Below are 24,940 nucleotides of genomic sequence, written 5' to 3' on the forward strand. Positions count from 1 at the left end.
TTCTTTCTTTCTTTCTTTCTTTCTTTCTTTCTTTCTTTCTTTCTTTCTTTCTTTCTTTCTTTCTTTCTTTCCTATTTTTCTTCAGAGACAGGGTCTCACTGTGTTACCCAGGCTGGTCTTGAACTCCTGTACTCAAGTGATCCTCCTGCCTCAGCCTCCCGAAGTACTGGGATTACAGGTGTGAGCCACCATGCCTGGCCTGGCTATTGTTTTTGTGATAGCAATGGACAGCCCTGGCTGGAATTTGCTTTTTACCCTTGCCCTTCTTCCTTTGTCCTACCTAAACAGAGTTGGGTTTCTTAGACAAGAAGCAATCATCTTGTGACCATGAGGATGAAGACCATACCCTAAGCTGGCAGAGCAGAAAGAAGGATTCTGGCACTGTGGAGCTGTAGCAGGGCCCTGGACTGTCTACTGCCTGAGAAAAATAAACCCTTTTTTGGTTAAGGCACTGGATCTAATTTTCTGTCACCTGCAGCAAAACATGATCCTAACTGATTGAAGAGCCGAAGCTGTGGAGACTGATCTGGGTTAGAGATAGAAATTTGGGTCAGCCTCTAGATGGTAACTGTGCTAGGGTAGCTACAAGAAAATCAGGCATCCGTCTATGTACAGATAGAAATTATGAGTTAAAGAAAAGAGAGGGCTCGGCTTACAGGCAATGTTGAAAGGAAGGAATTCCTGTTCATGGGGCAAGTGTCTTTAGGGTACTTTTAAAATTGTTAATGTTTCCATAACCTCATTCAAAACAAAACAATCAAATTAGAGCTATTCAATTAATACTCAACTTCTTGAAATTTATTTTGTAACAACTTTCCAGGTGGAAAAAGGCTGTTGACTCTGTTCATATGTGTGGTGACTTACCTCCCAGGGTGTGGCGTATTTTGGGCTCAGGAGCTGACTTGGTAAACTTCAGCTCTTCTCAGTCTTCCACTAAGCAAGGAACTCTGAAGTTCTCTCCTGGAAAGCTAGCGCAAGGACCGTCCAGGACCTGCGATGCAGTTTAATCTGACTGTCCTATCCTTTGCCAAGATTATTTGCCACAGCCTTCCAATTGATTTTCCTGATCTCCTGCCTCCTCCTTACCCTGCCCTACTACAAAAAAAAAATCCTCAAATCAAAAACTTATTTCTTCTAACACATGGATTTAAACGTTATTCCTTTTCTTGAACACTAAGATAAACCCCAAATGCATTATCACAGCACATTGGGCCCCAGCCTTTCCATCTTTAGTCCCTGATATTTGTCCTCACTCCTCCCTCATGTGTGTACACAAGTTCAGCCACTCTCAATGTCTCATTCTGCCTGTTTTTCTCTTGCCCTTTCAAGCCCTTGCAGTCTGTCTCTTGCCCAGAAATGCTTTCTCTGTCTTCTGCTCTGACCAACCACCCCCAACAATCTACTACAGCCAGATTAATTTTCTGGCTTTCCCAGCAGTTAGGAATGGCTGTAAACCTACCTCTTCCTTCTCCTTCAACCCTTCCCCACAGTCTCTCTCCAATTCCTGTTGATTCTACCCTCTAAATATCTATGAATTTGTCCTCTCCTCTCCATCACTATTGCTGCTCACCCTATCACTGCAATAGTCTCTTCTACAGGCTCCATATCTTCAGTCTTTCCCAATTCAGTCAATCTGTCCTCCCTCCTGCATATGTACCCACATCAAGCTCTTGCTTAAAACCCTGTAGGCCCTTGATGGCATTGTCCCTGCAGACCTCATAAACCTTATTGCCTACACTTCAGATGCAAAGTAAAACCAAACACAGTGCTGGCCTCTAAGGAGACCTACAGTTCTCTCTGTCCAGCACAGCCCTTTCTTCCAAGCTCACACAGCTAGCTTGGCACAGCAAAGAAGAACATGGCCTCTGGCACCAGACTGCCTGGATTCCAGCCTAGGGTGAGCTGCTTATGATCTGGCTGCCATTGGGTGAAATACCTAACCTCACTGTGTCAGTTTCATCATCTGTAAACAAGGGTTAAAAGTAGTACTTAATTCACAGGATTGTTAGAAAGATTTTAAAAGGTAATCCCCAGCTGGGCGCAGGGTCTCATGCCTGTAATCCCAGCACTTTGGGAGGTTGAAGTGAGTGGATTACCTGAGTTCAGGAGCTCCAGACCAAGCTGGCCAATATGGCAAATTACTAAAAATACAAAACTTAGCCAGGTGTGGTGGTACATGCCTATAATCCCAGCTACTTGGGAGGCTGAGGCAGAAGAATCGCTTGAACCCGGAGGCAGAGGTTGCAGTGAGCTGAGCTCGTACCTCGCACCATTGCACTCCAGCCCAGGCAATAGAGTGAGACTCAGTCTCAAAAAAAACCCATTTTGGCCTTTGAGATTTGTCTGTTTTTCCTCTTCTATTGCCCAGAATAGTGCCTGACACACAGCTGGGGTTCTTTAAATATTTATTAGAAAGTGAATTTACTAACTTGCTTTGTGTGTTTTGTCATATTTCATTTATTACCAGGTCAAAATTGGGAATACTCTGTATTCCCAACACTAAGCTTGCTCGATAATAGATGTTCAATTCATTTTGCAGAGTCTCATGTAAACTGGCTTTTACTTATTCAAGTTTTGCAAAGATGTAATGCAACTAGAAGAGACTCCAATTGGGAGAAAATGGGAGAGAACATAGGGGCACTAGCAGGAGACATGGCAGCAGGTGACCTGTGGCGGGTACAGAAGAGGTCTGCAAGGGGAAATCCAGGGAGACAAGGGGTCCAGGAAGTCTAGCTAGCTCAAGGAGCTTGAAATTGACTTTTGTTCTGTGTAATCCAAGTTTCTTCGGAGTTTAGAAAATAAATCTTATGAGAGAATCAGGCCTTATGGGAAAATCAGGCCCTAGCACTAACGCTGCCTGGAGGGTGGGGCTTGTGGTCCAGCTGCTGGGGTCTAATGCCTTCCTGGGGTCATCAGGATGGCATCAGAGTAGAGTCTCAAAGTCTGGAATTGGGAGTGATGATTAGATGTTTCTGGAAGCATAAGCATCAGCAGGTACATAATACATTTATTTTTCAATGCTTATCACTCATTTTAACTAAAAACAGAAAGCTCCAAAATGATTTGTATTTTATAACTATTTTAACAAAACATGTATATGTATATGTATGAAAAATATCTGGCTAGTTATACACCAAAATATTATCAGTGTTTACTAAGTGATGAAATTCCAGGTGATTCTTGATTCCTTTTTCTTTCTTTCTTTATTTTTTTTGTTTGAGATGGAGTCTTGCTCTGTTGCCTAGGCTGGACTGCAGTGGTATGATCTTGGCTCACTGAAACCTCCAGCTCCTGGGTTCAAGTGATTCTCTGCCTCAGCCTCCTGAGTAGTTGGGATTACAGGCGCCCACCACCACGCCTGGTTATTTTTTGTATTTTTAGTAGGATGGGGTTTCACCATGTTGGCCAGGCTGGTCTTGAACTCCTGACCTCAGGTGATCCACCTGCCTCGGCCTCCCAAAGTGCTGAGATTATAGGCATGACCCACTGCACACAGCCGATTCCTTCCTTCCTTCCTCCCTTTCTTCCTTCCTTTCTTTCTCTCTTTCTTTCTTTCTTTCTTTCTTTCTTTTTTTTCTTTCTTTTCTTTCCTTCCTTTCCTTTCCCTCCCTCCCTCCCTCCCTCCCTCCCTCCTTTCTTTCTTTCTTTCTTTCTTTCTTTCTTTCTTTCTTTCTTTCTTTCTTTCTTTCTTTCTTTCTTTCTTTCTTTCTTTCTTTCTTTTTCTTTCTCTCTTTCTCTCTTTCCTGCTTTTTTTTTGACAGGATCCTGCTCTTGCTCTGTTGCCCAGGCTGGAGTGCAGTGGTGTGATCATAGCTCATTGCAGCCTCGAACTCCCAGTCTCAAGATGTCCTCCCACCTCAGTCTCTCAAGTAGCTAGAACTATAAGCCTGTGCCACTACACCTGATTTATTTGTAATTGTTTTGTAGAGGTAGATTTTACTATGTTGCCCAGGCTGATTTTGAACTCCTGGCCTTAAGCAATTGTCTCACCTTGGCCTCCCAAAGCACAGAGATTACAAGAATCAGCCACTGTGCCTGGCCTCAGGTGATTCTTGACATATTTTTTCATTGTGGATTTTTTTTTTGTATAAATATGTTTTCAGTGTGAAATATAATTTAATTGTGAAAATGTAAATTGGTACAACCTTTGGCATTATCCACTAATTTGAAAATGTGCAAACGTTCATTCATAGGTAACCTGCCAAAGGTAATATGCTTGTACGTGTGTCAGAAGTATGTAAAAATAAACATCAGGATGGTAGTGGTTATAATAGCAAAAGTGAAAAACAACTTCATATTCATCTTAGGAGAATTGATAAATACATTGTGGCATTGTCATACAAAAGAAGGTCATAAAAGAGTAAAACTTGACCAGGCGTAGTGGTTCACACCTGTAATCCCAACACTCTGGAGGCCGAGGTGGATCACTTGAGGCCAGAAGTTTGAGACCACCCTGGGCAACGTAGCCAGACTCTGTCTCTACAAAAAAATTAAAAAATAAAAACTAGTGAGCCATGGTGATGTGCTTATAGTCCTAGCTTCTCAGGAGACTGAGGTGAGAGGATCTCTTGAGCCAGGAGTTCAAGGTTACAGTGAGCTATAATGTGCCACTGCACTCTAGCCTAGGGGACAGAGCGAGACCTCGTCTCTAACAAAATAAAAAATAAGAGTAAAAATAAATAAACTAAAGCCTTATGCAACAACATGGATGAATCTTAAAAGTATAGTATTTTGATTAAAAAAAAAACAGCAAGTCTCCAAATAATACATTCCATGTGAGTCTACTTATATAAAACTCAAAAACATGCAAAATATATGTTCAGGGATACATTTATATGATAAAAGTATACAGAAAAGTAAAGGAATGATAAAAACAAAATTCAGGAGGGTGATTGCTTATGGAGAAAGGAAAGTGATGAGATTGAAGAAGGATACACAGGAGTTCAAGGAATTGGCTAAGGTCCATCTCTCAAACTGGGTGATGGCTATGTCAAGATTCATTTCATTATTTTTCTGAATACTTTACATAAGTTATATATATTATCTTAGTATATTATATATTCATAATAAGATTATTTCTCATCTGTATTTTTAAATTTTCCATAAGGAACATACATTACTGGTTATATTAAACAGAGAAAGTAAATAATAAATGTAATAACATTTTTAAATTTAGTATTCTCTTGTGCCTTTTCTTGTCCTTGCCTTTTTATAGCACTCATTCACTGTGTATTTATTGACGATATAATCTGCAGCAAGCTGTGTGTTAGGCATACTGTGGCGACATATGATTTCTATACTAATGGCACTTACCCTCATGAGTGCTCTCTAGATCCCTGCAAAATCCTCTGAGTAGGCTTCATTATCAAGATTTCACAAATCCATTAGCAATTTTTCTTAATGTAGCTATTAAACACCTGTGCTCTAAAGCCCTCCTGACAGATTTAAATCCTTGCTCTGCTATGAACTAGTTATATATATTTGGGCAAGTAACTTAACCTGTTTGTACTTTAATGTCTCTAACTGTGAAATGAGAAAAGGAACAGTGTCTACCTCATAGGATTGCTGTAAGATTTTACTGAGTTTATACATTTATACATAAAACTCAGAACAGGGTCTAGCCCATGGTAAATGTTTGAAAAACACTATTGTTATATTGTTCTATGAATATCTCCTGAGCGCAATCCTGTGTGAGGTCCAGATGAAGATACAGAGATAGAGTGGGACAGGATCTGGAAGACCAACTCCTAAACAGACTATTACCAAGAGCGAGAAGGGTATGGCAGAGGGAAACCAAGGGTCTGCAGGAGAACACAGGAGGCTCTTCAACCCTGTCTGGGGGTCAGGGGAGCCTTCCCAGAAAGGCTAGGGTTTTGTCCCCAGGTTGAGGTCTGTTGTCTTTTGGTGACACTCCATGTCTCCCATAGAGAGGTGGCCAGGCAGTGTTGAGGGGCTGCCATGAATGCACTAAGCTGTAAGAGAGGCCAAGAGGTAACTTGTAGATCTTAAGATCACTTATTCTGCAGTGAGCCTACACATTTGCTTTTTGTGGTTTCAAATTTTCCTTTGCAGTTGTGAAATGGTACAACATATCTCATATGGAAAAATTAATTTTAGCTTGGATTTCTTTTGTCATATTTAAACTGGTAAAATAATTTTCAGTAGGAATCTAGTTGAAAGTTTTCAAAATTGGGGTTGTTAGTTGAAAATAAATATTGGCATTGGAAATAACCTAAATACCCAGTAGTAAGGGAATAGTAATATATCATAATCAAGTAAATTGTGATTTATTTATAAAATTGGAACTTCTTCTTCTTTTTTTTTTTTAAAGAAACAGAGTCTCACTCTGTTGCCCAGGCTGTAGTGGAGTGGCACATAATATGTCACGGTAACTTCAAACTCCTGGGCTCAGGCACCCTCTTGTTTCAGACTTTTGAGTAGTTGGGACTGCAGGCACACACCAACACAGCCAGCTAATTTTTAAAATTTTTTGTAGAGACAGGGTCTGGCTATGTTGCCCAGGCTGGTGTTGAACTCTTGAGCTCAAGAGATCCTCCCAGTTTGGCCTCCCAAAGTGGTGGGATTATAGGCATCATCCCCTGCACCCTCCTTAATGTAACTATTAAAGTGATATTTATGAGCATTTTTAATGGCATGAGAAATGCTTATGAAAGAATATGAAATATAAAGACAAAAATAGCTCCATCATGTAAACAAATCATTAGATAAAATCATGGAAGAAAATATACTTAAGTGTTGACAATGGATATTGCTAGTTGGTGGGATTACAAGTGATTTCTTTTTTTAAACTTTTTTTTTTGGTATTTTCTAAATTTTTCAACTGAAGAATGTATTGCTTTAAAAAAAAGTTTTGGCTGGGTGCATTGGCTCATGCTTGTAATCCCAGCACTTTGGGAGGCCGAAGTGGGCGGATCACCTGAGGTCAGGAGTTCAAGACCAGCCTGGCCTAAATGGTGAAACCTGGTCTCTGCTAAAAATACAAAATTAGCCAGGCACGGTGGCACACACCTGTAATCTCAGCTACTCAGGAGGTTGAGGCAAGAGAATCACTTAAACCCAGGAAGCAGAGGTTGCAGTGAGCCGAGATCACACCATTACACTCCAGCCTTGGCAAAAAGAGCAAAACTGCATCTCAAAATAAATAAAATAAAATAAAAGTTTTAAGATATAATTTACACACCATACATATTAGCCATTTAAAGTGTATACTTCAGTGGTTTTTTTTTTTTTTTTTTTTTGCATGTTCACAGAGTTGTGTAACTATCACAATTTAATTTTAGAAAACTTTCATCATCCCCCAAACTTACCTTATTCCCATTAACAGTCACCTCCCGTTCCTGCTCCCCTTCTCAGCCCTAGACAACCACTGATTTACTTTCTATCTCTCCAGATTTGCCTATTCTGGATGTTCCATATATTATAAATGGAATCACAGTATGTGCCCCTTGGTGTCTGGCATCTTTGATAAGGCATAAAATTTTCAAGGTTCATCCATGTTGTAGCATGCACCAGTATTTCATTTCATTCTTTTCTATTGCAAAATAATATTTCATTGAATGGGTATATCACACTTATTAATCTATTCATCAGTTGATGGACATTTGGTGTGTTTCCACTTTTTGGCTCTTGTGAATAATACTGCTACAATCATTCTTGTACAAGTTTTTGGTGGATATATGTTTTAATTCTCTTGGTGTATAACCTAGGAGTAAAACTTCTTAGGTCATATGATAACTCCATTTAGCATTCTGAGGAACTGAAAAAGTTCTCAAAGCTGCTGCACCATTTTACATACCAGTGATGTTTGAGGGTTCCACTTTCTCCACATGCTTGTCAACATTTGTTGTTGTCTTTTTGACTATAGCCATCCTAGTGTGTGTGAAGTGGCATCTCACTGTGGTTTTGATTTGCATTTTTCTAATGGCTAATTATGTTGAACATCTTTTCATGTTTTTATTGATCATTTATATATCTTCCTTGGAGAAATGTCTATTCAGATCCTTTACTCTTTCTTTAATAGGGTTATTGGGAGCTATTTGTCTTCCAATTATTGAGTTACAAGTTCTTTATATATTCTGGATACAAGTCTCATATAAGATATATGATTTGCAAATAATTTCTTTCATTCTGTGGGTTGTCTTTTCACTTTCTTGATGGTATCATTTTCAGCAAAGGAGTTTTTAATTTTGATGAAGTCCAATTTATTTTCCTGTTGTTGCTTGTGTTTTGGTGTTTTATGTAAGAAACCATTGCCTACTCCAAGGTTACAAATATTTATTTTTATGTAAACTTCTAAGAATTTTATAGTTTTAGTTCTTACATTTAGTTCTATGATCTATTTTGAGTTGAATTTTGTTTATTGTAACAGGAAGCATTCTAATTTCATTCTTTTGCATGTGCATATCCAGTTGTCCCAGCACCAATTGTTGAAAGACTATTCGTCCCCTATTGAATTGTCTTGGCATCCTTGTTAAAAATCAATTGACCATAAATGTAAGGGTTTATTGCTGGACTCTAATTCTATTCCTTTGATCTACATGTCTACCTTCATGCCAGTACTACACTGTGTTCACTACTATAGTTTTACAGTAAGTGTTGAAATCGGGAAATACAAGTCCTCCAGCTTTGTTCTTTTTGAGATAGTTTTGACTAGTCTGGGTCCCTTACATTTCCAGGCATTGCTTTTATGCTCAAGGGGGGAAATTTTTTAGAAAAAAAGAAAAAGGAAGGTAGATATTGCTGAAGGAACTGTGAAATTCATTTTGTGTTTTCTGAGTGAAACTTCTGCAATGCGATTTTTCTCTTGGATGGGGAATTTCTCTTCTAAATTCTGTCCTGGTCATGGTAGATTTCCTTTTTCCCTATTGATGAACACTATGCAGAGTATTGACTCAGCCACAGCTTCATCCTGCCTTGAGTCACTTGGCTGGGTCAGGGGTTATCCTCACATAGGGGGTTCCACAACACCCTAATTTTTTTTTTACTCCTAGCTAAGAATGATCATACTCTATTGTTATGGTCTCTGCAGTGTTTTGATTGCACACCTCATCGGCAAATCACTTTTGAGTTTGAGTTTTTGCATATTCATTTTGAGCACACACAAATATAAATATTTCATTCATTTATAAATTATAAATGCTCATGATTATGATATAAACAAATAAACAAAACAGAAGTTTTAGAAGATGAGATAAAATGACTAGAAATAGATGTTTCCCCACACCTCAATGGCTTTTATCTCTCTGGAGATGGGCTTCTTAGATCTTTCCTGTTTACCTCTGTGTGGTCCTAGCACCCAGCCAGCCAAACAGGGCCTGGTATATAGCAGAAGCTCAAAGACATTCAAAATAAAAATTTCAGGCCAGGCGGGGTGTACCTCAGGCCTGTAATCCCAGGACTTTGGGAGGCCAAGGAGCGCAGATCACTTGAGGTCAGGAGTTCGAGACCAGCCTGGCCAACATGGTGAAATCTTGTCTCTATTAAAAATACAAAAATTAGCTGAGTGTGGTGGCAGGCTCCTGTAATCCCAGCTATGGGGATGAGGAGGTGCTGAGGGATGATTCCCAGGAGGCAGAGGTTGCAGTGAGCCAAGATGGCACCACTGCACTCCAGCCTGGGTGGCAGATTGAGACTCTGTATCAAAAAAGAAAAATTTCAAACAGGCTACTATTCCTATTAAAATACACTGCTTCCGGCCGGGCGTGTTGGCTTATGCCTGTAATCCCAGCACTTTGGGAGGCCAAGGCCAGTGAATCATGAGGTCAAGAGATCAAGACCAGCCTGGCCAACATGGTGAAACCCTGTCTCTACTAAAATTACAAAAATTAGCTGGGCATGGTGGCGCGCGCCTGTAGTCCCAGCTACTCCAGAGGCTGAGACAGGAGAATCGCTTGAACCCGGGAGGCGGAGGTTGTAGTGAGCCGAGATCACGCCACTATACTCCAGCCTGGCGACAGATCAAGACTGTCTCAAAAAAAAAAAAAAAAAACCAACCAACCAAACAAACAAAAAAAAAACCCACTGCTTCCCTAGGTTTTGCACCTAGCAAATAAAAGTTCTGCCTCTATTTTCTGCTAATTGGCTATGATTATTTTGTAGAAAGGCTGTGGGCTCTTCATCTCTCTGTCTTCTCTTTTACCTTTGACTTGCACCACATCTGACTTACATATTTTCTAAAATAGCAGTTGTATCATCCTTCATTTATACTCTTCATTTCTTACTGTGTATTCAGGCAGAGTCCTGATACTAAGACCACAAAGAATGGAAAGCAAGGTCTCTGATCAGGATGTAGCACAGTAGGATGTGAACAAAGGGCAAGGAAGCTCTAGGGTGTGAACATCTGGGACGGCTTCAGGGAGTTGGATTTTAAAAGAAGAGTGGGGAGTTGGTCAAACTGAGAAGAGAGGCTGTCCCAGTTGAACTGTGGGAGCAAAGGTAGGCGACCCAGCACATTCTAGGAGAGGGGAAAGTTTGAGTTTGGTGTAGCTGAACACCAGGGGCAAGGGCGGTTGCATCTCTTTTAGGAAGAGCTCTCTGGCAGACCTGTAAAGTATTAGACTTTTTATTTATTTATTTATTGAGAAACAGGGTCTCCCTCTGTTCCCCCAGGCTGGAGTGGCACAATCTCAGTTCACTGCATGCAATCTCCACCTGGGGGCTCAAGTGATCCTCCCACCTCAGCCTCTCAAGTAGCTGGGACCACAGGTCTGAGCCACCGCGAACGGCTAATTTTTGTATTTTTCGTAGACACGGGGTTTTGCCGTCTACGATATTCCCAGACGGGGGCTGGGAGTATTAGACTTTTGAAGTTGGAAGTAGGGGTAGGCTGTTGGTTGCCTGGAGAGCAGGGCACAATTATAGCTAGAACGTGAAAACCTCTGTGCTTGGAGGCCCAAACGAAGCAGGGAAACTTTGCTTTAGTGCTCTAGCTAGCAGCATTCTTTTTTTAGGATCTCAAAATCTACTTTTTTTTTTTTTTTGGTCGGTCCTAGGTTGTTCACCTTTTCCCTTTGTCCCGAAGAGACACTTAAACCTTTATCAGAAAATCACGGTTTATTTCCTGAGAACCGCGGGGACTGGTTGGGGGTACTCTGTTTTAGGGCTCCATTTGAGGCCTGTGGCTCAATGGAAGACATAGAGGCGCTTCACTGCACAGGTTTAATCAAGCAAGGGCTTGATAGAAGGATTCATCCCACCCCCGCCCCGATTACATCAAACCACACACCACCCCTGTCCGGATTAAATCAAACCACACACACACAAATAGAGGCTCTGGCACATCCTGACAGAATAGCCTCTGCGATGTCAGGAACCCCCAACCTACGGCCATTGGCGTGTCTACGCGGTCCAGGAAGCCCAGGCCCCCGGCCCCTTCCTGGATCACGTCCCTGCCCCGCCCAAGGCTGAAGAAGGGCGGGGCCAGCCGGCGCCCTCCGAGTGGGCCTTGCGCCAGGTCAGGCCTGGCCGGGCCCAGCGGCCCAGCGGCGCCGGTGGGCGGGGCCTCCCTCAGGGCAGTGTCAGTAACGGCGCCAGGCCCCGCCCCTCGGGGAGGCAGGGCAGGGCGGGGCGCGAGCGAGCGCGCGAGCTGGGCCGGAGCCGGCCTGGTCGCCAGCCTAGCCCGGCACAGTGAGCCGAGCGCCTGGGCGGTGGCGGCGGCGCGATGGCTCCGGCCGCGGACCGGGACGGCTACTGGGGCCCCACGACCTCCACGCTGGATTGGTGCGAGGAGAACTACTCCGTGACCTGGTACATCGCCGAGTTCTGTGAGTGTGGCCTGAGGCGGGAGCGGGGGTGAGAGGGCACCCGGCTGAGGAGACGCCGTGTGAGGAAGGCAAAGGGCAAACCTGGCTGCGAGGGGAGGTGCCAGGCCTGGCCCCAGGAGCTGGAATGCGGCGCCCTGGGCCAGCGGGAGGCTAAGAGGAGCCGGCCGGGAGTCCACTGCGTAGAGGGAGGAGTGCCGGGGTCTGGGCGGGGGGAAGGGGGCCTGAGGATTGGTGGGGCAGAAGAGCAGTGGGAAGTGGGGAGCCCCTGCTGGACCTAAGGGGGAAAGCCTGAGGAGCCGGGTTGGGAATGGGAATTGCCGCCCGAGAGCGGAGTGGGGCTAGGCTGGAAGATTGGAGGACCCTGCCCCTTGGAATGAGGGCCCAGGACACCTGCTCTGCTGTTGCCACCACCAGAAGGGGACAGTTCCTAGCTTCGTCTTTCCCCCAATCCGTGAGAATTCTACCGCCTTTCCCTCCCCTTTTCACTAGAATATTAGACCTCCTCGCTCACCTCCAGAAAACGGTTTCACCAGTCTGAGATCTGAACCATCCCACCCCTATCCCCCAGGTTGTCTTAAAAGTACCAGAGGTCATCTGCTCTGTGAGTATGATTATTCAACTGTCATCTTGCACCAAGAGTCGAAGGCATCTTGCATCTAGTCTGTACCTTCTGCTCCCGCCAGGTTGCCAAGAGTACAAAGGACCAAGTCCTCGCTCCATTCTGTCCTATTCAACTATCTAGGAGTTAGGGGTTATCTGAGAACACTGCTTCCACCGACTGCACCTTCTGAGGATTTAAGAATTCTTCTTTAGCTGCTGCTCTGTCAGGCACTGCTGGTCAGGTTGGGCTTGTTCTGTGTGCCTGTGTGTGTGTCTGTCTGTTTTCCTAGGCGATTTTTCCTGCGAGGCTAGGAGAAATCTGCCACTTCTTTTTCTATCATTTAATCAGGTTTTGAGAGCACAATATTTGATCCTTCTTTTAGGTACCTGCTTCTGGCAAAGTGCAGAGAACATCCTTTGGCTAACGATTACTGCGTTCTTTTAGTTGGATCTACTTCTCAGGACGTGAAGTGAAACTCTTCTTAGCTAACCTCATTGTTGAGTCCTGCTCCCAGGCATCTGTGCATGGCTTTGTAGAAAAGAGGCAAGCATATCATGACAAATGGTCCCACTTTATTCTGTTCTGGTAATTGGCTAAGTTTCCAAAAAAAAAACAAACAAAAAAAAACACTTTTTGCAGTTTTCCGGACTTTAGTACTATTCTCTTATGACCATGATTTAGGCTGAGAGTCACTTTTCTTGAACTATTAGTTTAAATTAATTATTTTTACATAATCATGGAGAAATATGGGCAAAGGGATCATTTGTAATGCAATTACTTGGGAACCACATGTTGGCAAAGGAAGCACTTTACCAGTTAGTTTGTTGTTAGATCACTTTGGCAAGCCCATGCCTGGTCCAGAGAACAATGACCACGAGGGAAGAGACGTAAAATCATGCACTCTGTGCTGGAAATATGTAACATGGAAAAGAGGAATTAAAGAGTCTTCAAATATTGAATGGGCTATCATATAGAATAATTTTTTTATTTATTTAGAATCTGCAATTAGGGCCTATGGGCAGAAACTAACTGTAATAGGGAAAAGTTGACTTCAATGTAAGGAAAAACCTTCTAACCAATGATATGGGAAAGGTTGGCTTGGGGGACAGAGGACTTTCTGTCACTGAAAATGTTAAATCAGACATTGTTCAATGAACTCGTGAATATTTTTGGAGGAAAAATTTATTTAGTTGAGAAAAGGGGCTGACCTTAGTTGGTCTTTAGATCCTTTGCAGCTTTATGGGTCTATGCAGGTAATAATGACTCTTAGTTTAGAACCAAGGTTTTGGATTCAAATCAAAAGAAAACACTGGGCTGGGCATTGTGGCCCATGCCTGTAATCCCAGCATTTTGGGAGGCCAAGGTAGGAGTATTGCTTGAAGCCAGGAATTTGAGTCCAGCCTGGCAACATAATGAGACCCTGTCTCCATAAAAAAATAAAACAATTAGATATGCATGGTGGGTTGTGCCTGTAGTCCTAGCTACTTAGGAGACTGAGGTGGGAAGATCACTTGAGCCCAGGAGTTCAGAGTTGCTGTGAGCTGTAATTGTGCCACTGCATTCCAGCTTGCGCAAGAGTTAGACCCTATTTCTACAAAAAAATAAAATAAAAGATGCAAAGAGAGAAAACTGGCAGTTAAGTCATGTGGACTATGAGAGAGCAAGATACTGTGTTCTGGCAGATAGCTCTGAGAAATGGGAAATGACATTTGTTCTCAATGTGCTCAGAAGAGGAAACTCTGAGCAGACTGTAGGGAGGGTTTTGACATAGGAATCAGAGGGGTTGCAAGAAGAGGATGAGTGAATGTTGGCAGCCCTTTGCGCATGCACCTTGGGAGAAAATCATCTGGAGGAAGTTGAGGTCAAGTCATCTTACCATAGCAAGTCATGAGTATCTATAATAATATATCTTGGACTAAGAGAATTTGATCTTTGAAAAATATGCTGATTAATAATAATATGTTTAAAATATGTGTTTAAAGCAAATGCAATTTTAACATCATGAAGTATTTACATTAATGATAGTATTGATGGTAATATTAAAGGTAATGTAATAATAGCTATTATCTAAGTGGTCACTATGTACTACACTTTGCTAAGCACTTCATATATCTTATCTCTTTTGATCTTTGCAGTAATTTCAAAAAGAAGGTATTATTATCCCCATTTCAAAGATAAGGACATTGAAGCTCTAAGAAACAATTTACCTAAGATTACAGTAAGTGATGTAGAGATAGTATTCACATTGAGGTCTGACTCTAAAGCTACTATCCATGTTACCTTTTCATCATTACTTTTATCACACATTCATTGTTTTGCCCCTATATTCAAGAAAGGAAGACAGATATGAAATACTATGCTCTCACAAAGGACAAATTGAACAACTATTCAGTTTACTCAACCGTCTTTCAACTGTCTTTCAGCATTAGAATATATGTATTTTAGGGAATAATGAAGAGTCTGGGGAATTGCATGTTCAGATATGGCCGTGGTTCTCAGTCACTTTCAGCACCTGAAAACTCTTCTGAGCATCAGCCAAGATCAGTTTAAATTCCTTTTGTTTGAACATATTGTAAGGACCAGGGGAAAAGGTCTCTCATTGTGAAATCATAAGCCACTTGATGTACCAGAAGTTAGAGGTACAGGCAGTCCTTGCTTTGCATAATAGTGTGGGACCATACAAATGACTGTGCAAGTTAAAACCAGGTAACACTATGGTAATAATCGATGGGAAAAGTTATGATGTTCTGTGAACTTTAAAACTTTTTGTCAAACATTGTAAACTCTCTTACTGTTGGTTATGAATATATAGGGAAATAAAAAAGTAAGCATGTTTATTTAGTACACTTTGAAACATTAAAAACATTGAGAAATAAACTTTTTTCTTTATAAAGATCACTTATCAAGATAAGTGATCCATTCATAATATGGAATGAGTTTTTTTTTTTTTTTTTTTTTTTTTGAGGTAGAGTCTCGCTCTGTTGCCGAGGCTGGAATGCAGTGTTGCTATCTCGGCTCACTGCAACCTCCACCTCCTGGGTTCAAGCAGTTCTCCTGCCTCAGCTTCCCAAGTAGCTGGGATTACAGGTGCTTGCCACCACACCTGGCTAATTTTTGTATTTTTAGTGGAGACGGGGTTTCACCATGTTGGCCAGGCTGGTCTCGAGCTCCTGACCTCGAGTGATCCACTTGCTTCAGCCTCCCAAAGTGCTGGGATTACAGGCATGAACCTTCATGCGCAGTTGTCTTTTTTCTTTTAAATTAAAAAACTTTTTTTTAAGCCAGCTACAGCTACACTAATGACGGCCATCAGGTTTTGGGGTTTTTCTTGAGACAAGGTCTACCTCTGTTGCTTAGGCTGGAGTGCAGAGGCACAATCAGAGCTCACTGCAGCCTCCACCTCCCAGGCTTAAGCGATCCTGCCACCCCAGACCCCATAGCTGGGACTACAGTCGTGTGCCACCATGCCCAGCTAATTTTATTTTTTTTTCTGGATTTTTAGTAGAGACAGGATTTTGCCATGTTGCACAAGCTGGTCTCAAACTCCTGAGCTCAAGCAGTCCTCCCACTTCAGCCTCCCAACGTGTTGGGATTATAGGCATGAGCCACCATGCCCAGCTGGGATGAGTACTATCCCTTCATGAATTCTTTTCTAATTTGTATCAGCTTCCAAAATTTATCCTTTGCACTTTTAATATTGTGAAATCTCTCCGAGAGTTCCTTTAATGCAAAGTTGTTTTTTGTTTTGTTTTGTTTTGAGACGGAGTCTCGCTCTGTAGCCCAGACTGGAGTGCAGTGGCACAATCTTGGCTCACTGCAAGCTCCGCCTCCTGGGTTCACGCCATTTTGCTGCCTCAGCCTCCTGAGTAGCTGTGACTACAGGCGCATGCCACCATGCCTGGCTAATTTTTTTTTGTATTTTTAGTAGAGACAGGGTTTCACCGTGCTAGCCAGGATGGTCTCGATCTCCTGACCTCATGATCCACCCGCCTCAGCCTCCCAAAGTGCTGGGATTCCAGGCATGAGCCACTGCACCCGGCCACAAAGTTTTTTTTTGTTAGCATCATTTCTCCTGGGACATCTTTATCCTTTTCACCACAACTACTTTATTCATTTATGTTGATAAGTTTGCCTTCGCTTTCTCTGAATTCCTCAGGCTGCTTTTTCTCTTAAATTTTTTATTTTTATTTTTATTTTGAGACGGAGTCTCGCTCTGTCACCCAGGCTGGAGTGCAATGGTGCAATCTTGGCTCACTGCAACCTCCACCTCCCGGGTTCAAGCAATTCTTTTGCCTCAGCCACCCACATAGCTGGGATTACAGGAGTGCGCCACCATGCCCAGCTAATTTTTGTATTTTTAGTAGAGACAGGGTTTCACCATGTTGGCCAGGCTGGCCTCAAACGCCTGACCTCAAGTGATTCACCCACCTCGGCCTCCCAAAGTGCTGGGATTACAGGTGTGAGCCACCTTGTCCAGCATCTTTTTTTTTTTTTCTTTTTTCTTTTTTGAGACAAAGTCTTACTCTGTCGCCCAGGCTGGAGTGCAGTGGCGTGATCTTGGCTCACTGCAATGTCCGCCTCCCAGGCTCAAGCGATCCTCCCACCTCAGCCTCCCAAGTAGCTGGGAGGTACGCATCACCATACCTGGCTAATTTTTGTATTTTTTTGGTAGAGATGGGGTTTCACCATGTTGGCCAGGATGGTCTTGAACTCCTGGCCTCAAGTGATCCGCTCACCTCAGCCTCCCAAAGTGCTGGAATTACAGGTCTGAGCCACTGCGCCCAGGAGAGTTCCTTGAATGACAGTAGCGTCAGCATTCTTATGGTCAGCTATTTCTTCTATAATTCTGTTTACATTTGATTGGAATTTTACTTCCAACATTATACATTTTTGTTTCTCTGCTACCCTTTCATCATTCTTGGCCAGTTCTCTCTTTCTGCACTCATTTTTGTAACATGGCACATAAGTTTATCACCCTGAGACAAGGAGGCAGCTCAACTACAGAAAGCTTTGCTTTCTGTACATGAACTGAATAACCGGTACCAGGTTCACTGTGACTGATCACCAACAGACATTGAAAGAAGTGACCTGGTTGGTCACTGATGGTGATGTACCTCTGTTATTTGTACAATGATTTGTGGACTTAAGATGTAGCAGTGAACTCTGTACTATATTCAGCTACTCACAATTAGTATACAGTGGTAACTGAAATTTGAATTGTGTCATTGGGTAATTGGTGTTATTTAACTAAACTATGATCACTGAAATTTGAGCATATTGGAACCCTGCAAAGTGAATACTGTGTATTTCTAATCCTCAGAACATTCCTATCAAGGAATGTTAGATGTTGTTACCCCATTGTAAAGAGAAGGACGCTGAGTCTTGGAGAAGTTAGTTAAATAAGCAGCTCAGCATCATACAGCTGTTAAGAGGCAGAAACGGTATTCAAATTTAGGTCTCACAACTCTTTCTACCAAGATATACTATCTATACAAAGTGGAGTTTCAGGTGCTGTTGATTTAATGGAAGACATATTACATAAAGGGAAATGGAGGGGAATTCTAATATTTACCTACAGCTTCATGATGTGAGCCATCATGCCCAGGCCACATTTTCTTTATTCATTCTTCTGACAGCATAAACTTGGGTTACTTCTACCTCTTGGCTATTGTGAATAATGCTGCTGTGAAGATGGGTGTTCAGAAAAGAATTACCCAGTTAAAAGTCATTCAGAGTGTTTCATTTATTCAGCAGATATTTACTGAGTACCTATTTTGTCACTGACTAAGACTGTAAAACCATTTGAAGACAGCTTCTCTGTTCAAAGTAGCTGAGAGGGCCAGGCATGATGGTTCATGCCTGTAATCCCAGCACTTCGGGAGGCCAAGGCAGACGGATCACTTGAGGTCACGAGTTGGTGACCAGCCTGGCCAACATGATGAGACACTATCTCTACTAAAAATACAAAAATTTGCCAGGTGTGGTGGTGTGTGCATGTAGTCCCAGCTACTTGGGAGGCTGAGGCAGGTGAATCACTTGAACCTTGGAGGTGGAGGTTGCAGAGAGCTGACATCGTGCCACTGCACTCCAGCCTCAGTGACAGAGTGAGACTCTGTCTCAAAAAAAAAAAAAAAAAGCAGCCGAGAGGCCAGGAGGAGTATGAACAGACAAATACAAACAGGCATATTCTTTCAGGCGAAATGCATTCCCGAAAACGTATTTGATCAAGGAATGTCCAAGAATTGACATATTATTAGGAGGGGTTTATCTATCAGAAAGCTAAAAAATAAAAAATAAATAAAAGAAAGCTAAAAAAATACTTGAAAATTCCCAATTATGGTTTTTATAGGACTTACCTCACCTCAGTCTGAGGAGGTAACCTGGTTGGTATGACTTTCATGGATGGGAAGAATGGCTGTTATAATCTAGTATGATCATCTTGCCATATCCTTTTGTCCATGAGTGAGAATGGTTCAAGTTAGGTATTGTTCTTTCTCATAGGTTTGCTGCCTCTCTCCCCATCCTGTTCGCAGGAAGTAGGCAGAAGGAAAGTAGGGCAGCCTTCAGTCTTTATACCTTTACCATGGGATTCACTTAGATGGGGGAACAAGGTCTTTTTTTTCCTTGCTGCTGCAGCACAAGTCAAAAGGGGTTTTTATCAGCTACCTCTGCTGTACAGGTATGCCATGAAAGGCATTTGACTGCTTGTAGCCCTTTGCTATATTTCTTTTTTTTATTTTTATTTTTATTTTTTTGAGGAGTCTCGCTCTGTCGCCCGGGCTGGAGTGCAGTGGCTGGATCTCAGCTCACTGCAAGCTCCGCCTCCCGGGTTTACGCCATTCTCCTGCCTCAGCCTCCCTAGTAGCTGGGACTATAGGCACCCACCACCTCGCCCGGCTAGCTTTTTGTATTTTTTAGTAGAGATGAGGTTTCACCGTGTTAGCCAGGATGGTCTCGATCTCCTGACCTCGTGATCTGCCCGTCTTGGCCTCCCAAAGTGCTGGGATTACAGGCTTGAGCCACCACGCCCGGCCGCTGTATTTCTTTTCTTTTCCTTTTCTTGGGTTCCTTCCTGCCATTTTCCCTGAAAAGCAACCTCAAGTTAGTGAGCACATGTCAGGCTTCTTTTTTGGTCTTGGGACTCTGTGGGCTGGCAGAGGTGACATCCCTGTCATATGAAGGAAGTGCTCCTTTCTCTGAAGGTTATTGACAAGCAAGCAGCACTGCCTCCAAATTATAACTCAGAAGCTCATAAGTCAACTGAAGAATGAAGGCCAGATGAAAGGACAATTTGAGTGTACAAAAGAGTTTAGGTTTAATATCTCTGTGATTGTGTGTGTGTGTGTGTGTGTGTGTGTGTGTAGCCCATGGTTCCTGGCTCATAACTCTCATATTCTTTTTTAGAGTCTTTTATTATAATGTTGGGGCACTGTAGGCCTCAAAGCAGGCCTCAGGAAACAGAATCTCTGTCTCTCTGGTCTTCCCCTGCCCTTCTGTCACCTACCCAAGGCAGGACTCTAATCTGACTGTGGGTCACAAAACCCTCATTAGAGAGAGAGTCCTGCCCCATACCCTGGAGGACGGAATGCTGCAGAGAGAAGCCAAGAGGAATCTGAACAGACAGGCTTTGCTGGGTTTCCCCATTCAGTCTATTAATATTAGACTATACCCTTTTTGTCCAGTCATATTTCAACATGGTTGTTCATGCTTCAATCATGCCTATCCAATGAAGTCTCCATAAAAGGTTCAAGAGGACAGGTTTGGAGAACTTCCAGATAGCTGAACAGGTGGAGGCTGACAGGAAGGTGAACAAGAACTCATCCACATATTAGGAGGGTGCTGCGCTCCAAATCTATGGGGACAGAACCTCCTGTGCTCAGGACCCTTCCAGACCTGCCCCTGTGTATCTCTTCTTCTGGCTGTTTATTTGTAAACTTTGAAATGTCCTTTGTAATAAAATAATAAGCCTGTTTCCCTGGTTCTGTAAGCCTCTGCCCTGGACTTGGGACAGGTGTCTGAAGGAAGGGGGCAGTTTTGGGACTGAGTCCTCAACCTGTAGGATCTGACACTATCTCGAGGTAGATAATGTTAGAATTGAATTGGAGGACACCCAGCTGGTGTCTGCTATCAAACTGATTGCTATAGAACTGATTGGGTTTCCACGCACACACTTGGTCACAGAAGTCTTCTGTGATGATTGTTGGGTTGTGAGAACAGGAAAAACACAGTTTGAGTTATGCAACAGTATCCAAGTCAGACTGCCAGTTAATTGCTTTAGGTGCTATGATCGCTTATTACAAACTTAAAACATAGATAGGTTCATAAAGGTTTTAGAATGTTAGTGCTGCCAGAGCTACCATACCAGCTATTTATTTATCTTTAATTGTGGAAAAATACACATAACGTAAAATGTATCTTCTTAACCATTTTAAATGTACGTACAGTTCGGTAGTCGGTAGTGTTATGTACATTCAAACTGTTGGGCAATCAATTTCCAGAACTCTTCATCTTGCAAAACTAAAACTCTGTATCCATTAAACAACTCCCCATTTTCTCCTCCTTCTAGTTGCTGGCAACCACCCTTCTACTTTCTGTCTCTATAAATTTGACTAAGTACCTCGTATAAGTAGAACCATACAGTGCTTGTCTTTTTGTGAGTGTTTTATTTCACTTGGTGTAATGTCTTCAAGGTTCACACATGTTGTAGCAATCAGAATTTCCTTCCTTTTTAAGGCTGTATAGTATTTTATTGTATGTATTTGCCACATTTTCTGTTTTTTGAGAAAGGGTCTCATTCTGTCGCTTACGCTGGAGTGCAGTGGCATGATCATGGCTGACTGTAGCCTCGACCTCCTGGGCTCAAGTGATCCTCCCACCTCAGCCTTCCAAGTAGATGGGACCACAGATGTGTGCCACCACACCTGTCTTTTTTTTTTTTTTTTTTTTTTTTTTTTTGTAGAGATGAGGTCTCACTATGTCACCCGGGCTAGTCTTGAACTCTTGGGCTCCAGTGATCCTCCCAAGGTACTGGGATTACAGGTGTGAGCCGCTATGCTTGGGCCACATTTTTTATTCATTCTTCTGTCAGTGTACACTTGGGTTGCTTCTATCCCTTGGCTATTGTGAATAATGCTGCTGTGAACATGGGTGTACAAATGTCTCTTCAAGACCCCTGAGGTGGAACTGCTGGACCATGTGGTAACAGAGTAGCTATTTTAACCTTTTCATTATAAAGAAGCCTTTTAAAAAATTTCTTTCATGGGTGCCATGAATTTATCACTCTTACATAAATTGCAATTTATTATTCCTACATAAATTACAATTGTTAGTGGACTTTATCCCTGTTTTAATTAATCAAAGGTACATGTAACTCAATCAGATAAGTTCTAGATACTATTACCATGCTGTAACGATTATATGAGATATAGCCACTAATTAGTTTAATGCATTGATATAAAGCAAAACAGCATAATATTTTCATTACAGTCTTCTTGTGGATAAATGTGATTTTGAAATATTAAAATAGCCAATAGAAATAATAATAGCTAAAATTCATGGGGTTTAATGTACAAAGTTCTAAGTGTATTATCTGATAAGAACTCTTATTACAATCCTTACAACAACTCTTAAATTAGGTTCTGTAGTCCTGTTTTAAAGATCTGGAAATTTAGGGCAGACAGGGATTAAATAATTTGTCTAAAGTTTTCTACTTTGCAAGTGGCAAAGCAAAGAATTAAACTCATGCTCTGACTTCCAGAGTGCATTCTCATTCTCTCTCTTCCTGTTTTACTTTTGCTATTAGCTTTTTGAGGTATAATTTACTTACAATAAAATGCAGCTATTTTAAGTATATAGTGTAAAGCAAAAAGTATCTGAGAAAGGTTTCAGCCAATTTACAAGTTTTTTTTGCCAGGGTTAAGGATCATGACCTGTGACACAGCCTCAGGAAGTCTTGAGAACATTTGCCTAAGGTGGCTGGGTTACAGCTTCGTTTTATGTTTTAGGGAGACATAAGATGTCAATCAGTACATGTAAGGTATACATTGGTTCAGTCTAGAAAGGTGGGACAACTTGAAGTGGTGAGTAGGGGGCACAGCTTACAGGTCATAGGTGGATTTAAAGATTTTCTGGGCTGGGCGCGGTGGCTCACGCCTGTAATCTCAGCACTTTGGGAGGCCAAGACGGGCGGATCGCAAGGTCAGGAGATCGAGACCATCCTGGCTAACATGGTGAAACCCCGTCTCTACTAAAAATACAAAAAAAAATTTAGCTGGGCATGGTGGCAGGCACCTGTAGTCCCAGCTACACGGGAGGCTGAGGCAGGAGAAAGGCATGAATCCGGGGGACGGAGCTTGCAGTGAACCAAGATCGCACCACTGCACTCCAGCCTGGGCAACAGAGTGAGACTCCGTCTCAAAAAAAAAAAAAAGATTTTCTGATTGGCAATTGGTTGAAAGAGTTAAGTTATTATTTAAAGCCTTGGAATCAATAGAAATCAGTATCTGGGTTAAGATAAGGGGTTGTAGAGACCAAGGTTCTTATTATGTAGATGAAGTCTCGTTGGTGGCTGCCCTTAGAGGCAATAGATGGCAAATGTTTCCTATTCAGACCTTTAAAAGATGCTAGACTCTAGCTAATCTCTTCAGGATCAGAAAACAAGCTGGAAAGGGAAAGGAATTCTCTATAGAATGTAAATTTCCTCTACAAGAGACAGGTTTGCAGGGCCATTTCACATTATGTCAAAAAACATATTTTGGGTAAAGTACTTTGATTTCTTGCAGGGCCTTGCTCTTTATCTATTTATCAAGTGATGGTATATTAGAGTCAGGTTGGAATTTGGTATCTTGTTGCTCTGAAAAGTCTGTTCTGTCAGTCTTAGGATCTCTATTTTTTAATGTTAATGCTGGTCAATTGTGTGCCTGAACTCCAAAGAGTATAATGAGGCATATCTGACCCCTCTCTCCACCCACCACCCCCCTTCATCCCCTAACTTTACCCCCCAAACCCTGGCATGGACTGAACTTTTTTTTTGAGACTGAGTCTCACTTTGTCACCAAGGCTGGAGTACAGTGGCGCCATCTTGGCTCACTGCAACCTCTGCCTCCTGGGTTCAAATGATTCTCCTGCCTCAGCCTCCCAAGTACCTGGGATTACAGGCACGTGCCACCACCCCTGGCTAATTTTTATATTTTTAGTAGAGACAGGGTTTCGCCATGTTGGCCAGGCTTGTATCGAACTCCGGACCTCAGGTGATCTGCCTGCCTTGGCCTCCCAAAGTGCTGGGATTACAGGTGTGAGCCACCACACCCAGTCTTGAAGTAGCCATTTAATCCCAAAACTATACACTTAACTACCATACTACCCTGTCTTCCTCCCTTATCACTTTTTCAGACCCAAGTGAGTCCAGGGACCTTATGTTGGGAACTAGTGATCTAATGTTCTCATTTTACAAATAGGGAAAAAGACCTTGAGAAGTGATCTGCCTAAGATTACATTGAAAATTAGTGGTGAAGCCTAGATTGGAATCTACATTTAGTAGTTTCTCCGTCTGGAAAATGATGGAGCTGAGGATGATGATGTCATTATTGTTGATGTCATATTGTTAATGGGTTACCAGATCACAGGACTTCTCCAAACAAAAAGTTTCTAATGAACTGTTTTATTATGGTGAAGATACCTAACATCTATGAAGTGCTTTACAACAGTGGACCTCAGACTTTAATGTGTATGTGAATTACCTGGGAATCTTGTAAAAACATTCTGGTTTAGTGGATATGGAATGTGGCCTTAGAGTCTGCATTCCTTTTTTTCTTTTCCTTTTCTTTTCTTTTCTTTTCTTTTCTTTTCTTTTCTTTTCTTTTCTTTTCTTTTCTTTTCTTTTCTTTTTTTTCTTTCTTTTCTTTTCTTTTCGAGACAGGGTCTCACTCTATTGCCCGGGCTTAAGTTCAGTAGCATGATCATAGCTTACTGTAACCTCAAACTCCTGGGTTCAAGGGATCCTCCTGCCTCAGCCTCCCGAATAGCTAGCACTGCAGGTGTCTGCCACCATACCTGGCGATTTTTTAATTTTATTTTTTGTAGAGATGCGGGGAATCTTGCTATGTTGCCCAGGCTGGTCTCGAACTCCTGGCCTCAAGCGATCCTCCCAAAGTGTTAGGATTACAGGCGTAAGCCACCATGCCTGGCTGAGTCTGCATTTCTTAAAAGCTATCAGGTGATTCCAGTGCTGCTGGTCTGGAGACTACACTTGGAGAAACAAGGCTTTAACATACACAAAGCATTTTTATATCTTTTCTCAGTGTTGTCGCTGTTTGTATGTAAGGAAAGTAAGTTCAAAAGGATAAGCAGTTTGTTAAGGATCACAGGGCTGGTACTAGAACCTGGGTGTCTAACTTTGCAAATCAAGTTAGGTGTTGATTACCCTGCACAGTAACAGTAGGCTGAAAACCTGTATGTGAAGGAAAGCTTAAAAAGGATCATTCTGGGTAATGAGCTAAATTGAACTTTTTAGTTTCAGAAACAGTTTTCATCCCTATTTTCTCTTAGTACCTTTCCC

At 42.2% G+C, this 24,940-nt stretch overlaps 1 protein-coding gene across 3 annotated transcripts in view; it reads left to right on the forward strand.

The window, feature by feature from the left end:
• Positions 1 to 11,549: 11,549 nt before the first annotated feature.
• ACER3 (alkaline ceramidase 3) overlaps positions 11,550 to 24,940 on the forward strand; it is a 159,647-nt gene continuing 146,256 nt past the window's right edge. Inside the window, exon 1 of one of the 3 annotated variants that reach the window (XM_017893547.1) lies at positions 11,550 to 11,766. Coding sequence is in view for 1 of the 3 variants with exons in the window: in XM_017893546.1 (XP_017749035.1) it covers positions 11,681 to 11,783 (103 nt within the window). In the remaining 2 variants the exon portion in view is untranslated. Of the gene's footprint in view, positions 11,784 to 24,940 lie in introns of all 3 variants that reach the window. The other 2 variants (XM_017893546.1, XM_017893549.1) reach the window with 2 other exon arrangements.

The sequence above is a fragment of the Rhinopithecus bieti genome, unplaced genomic scaffold (assembly GCF_001698545.2).
Source record: "Rhinopithecus bieti isolate Rb0 unplaced genomic scaffold, ASM169854v2 scaffold_23868, whole genome shotgun sequence".
NCBI lineage: Eukaryota > Metazoa > Chordata > Mammalia > Primates > Cercopithecidae > Rhinopithecus > Rhinopithecus bieti.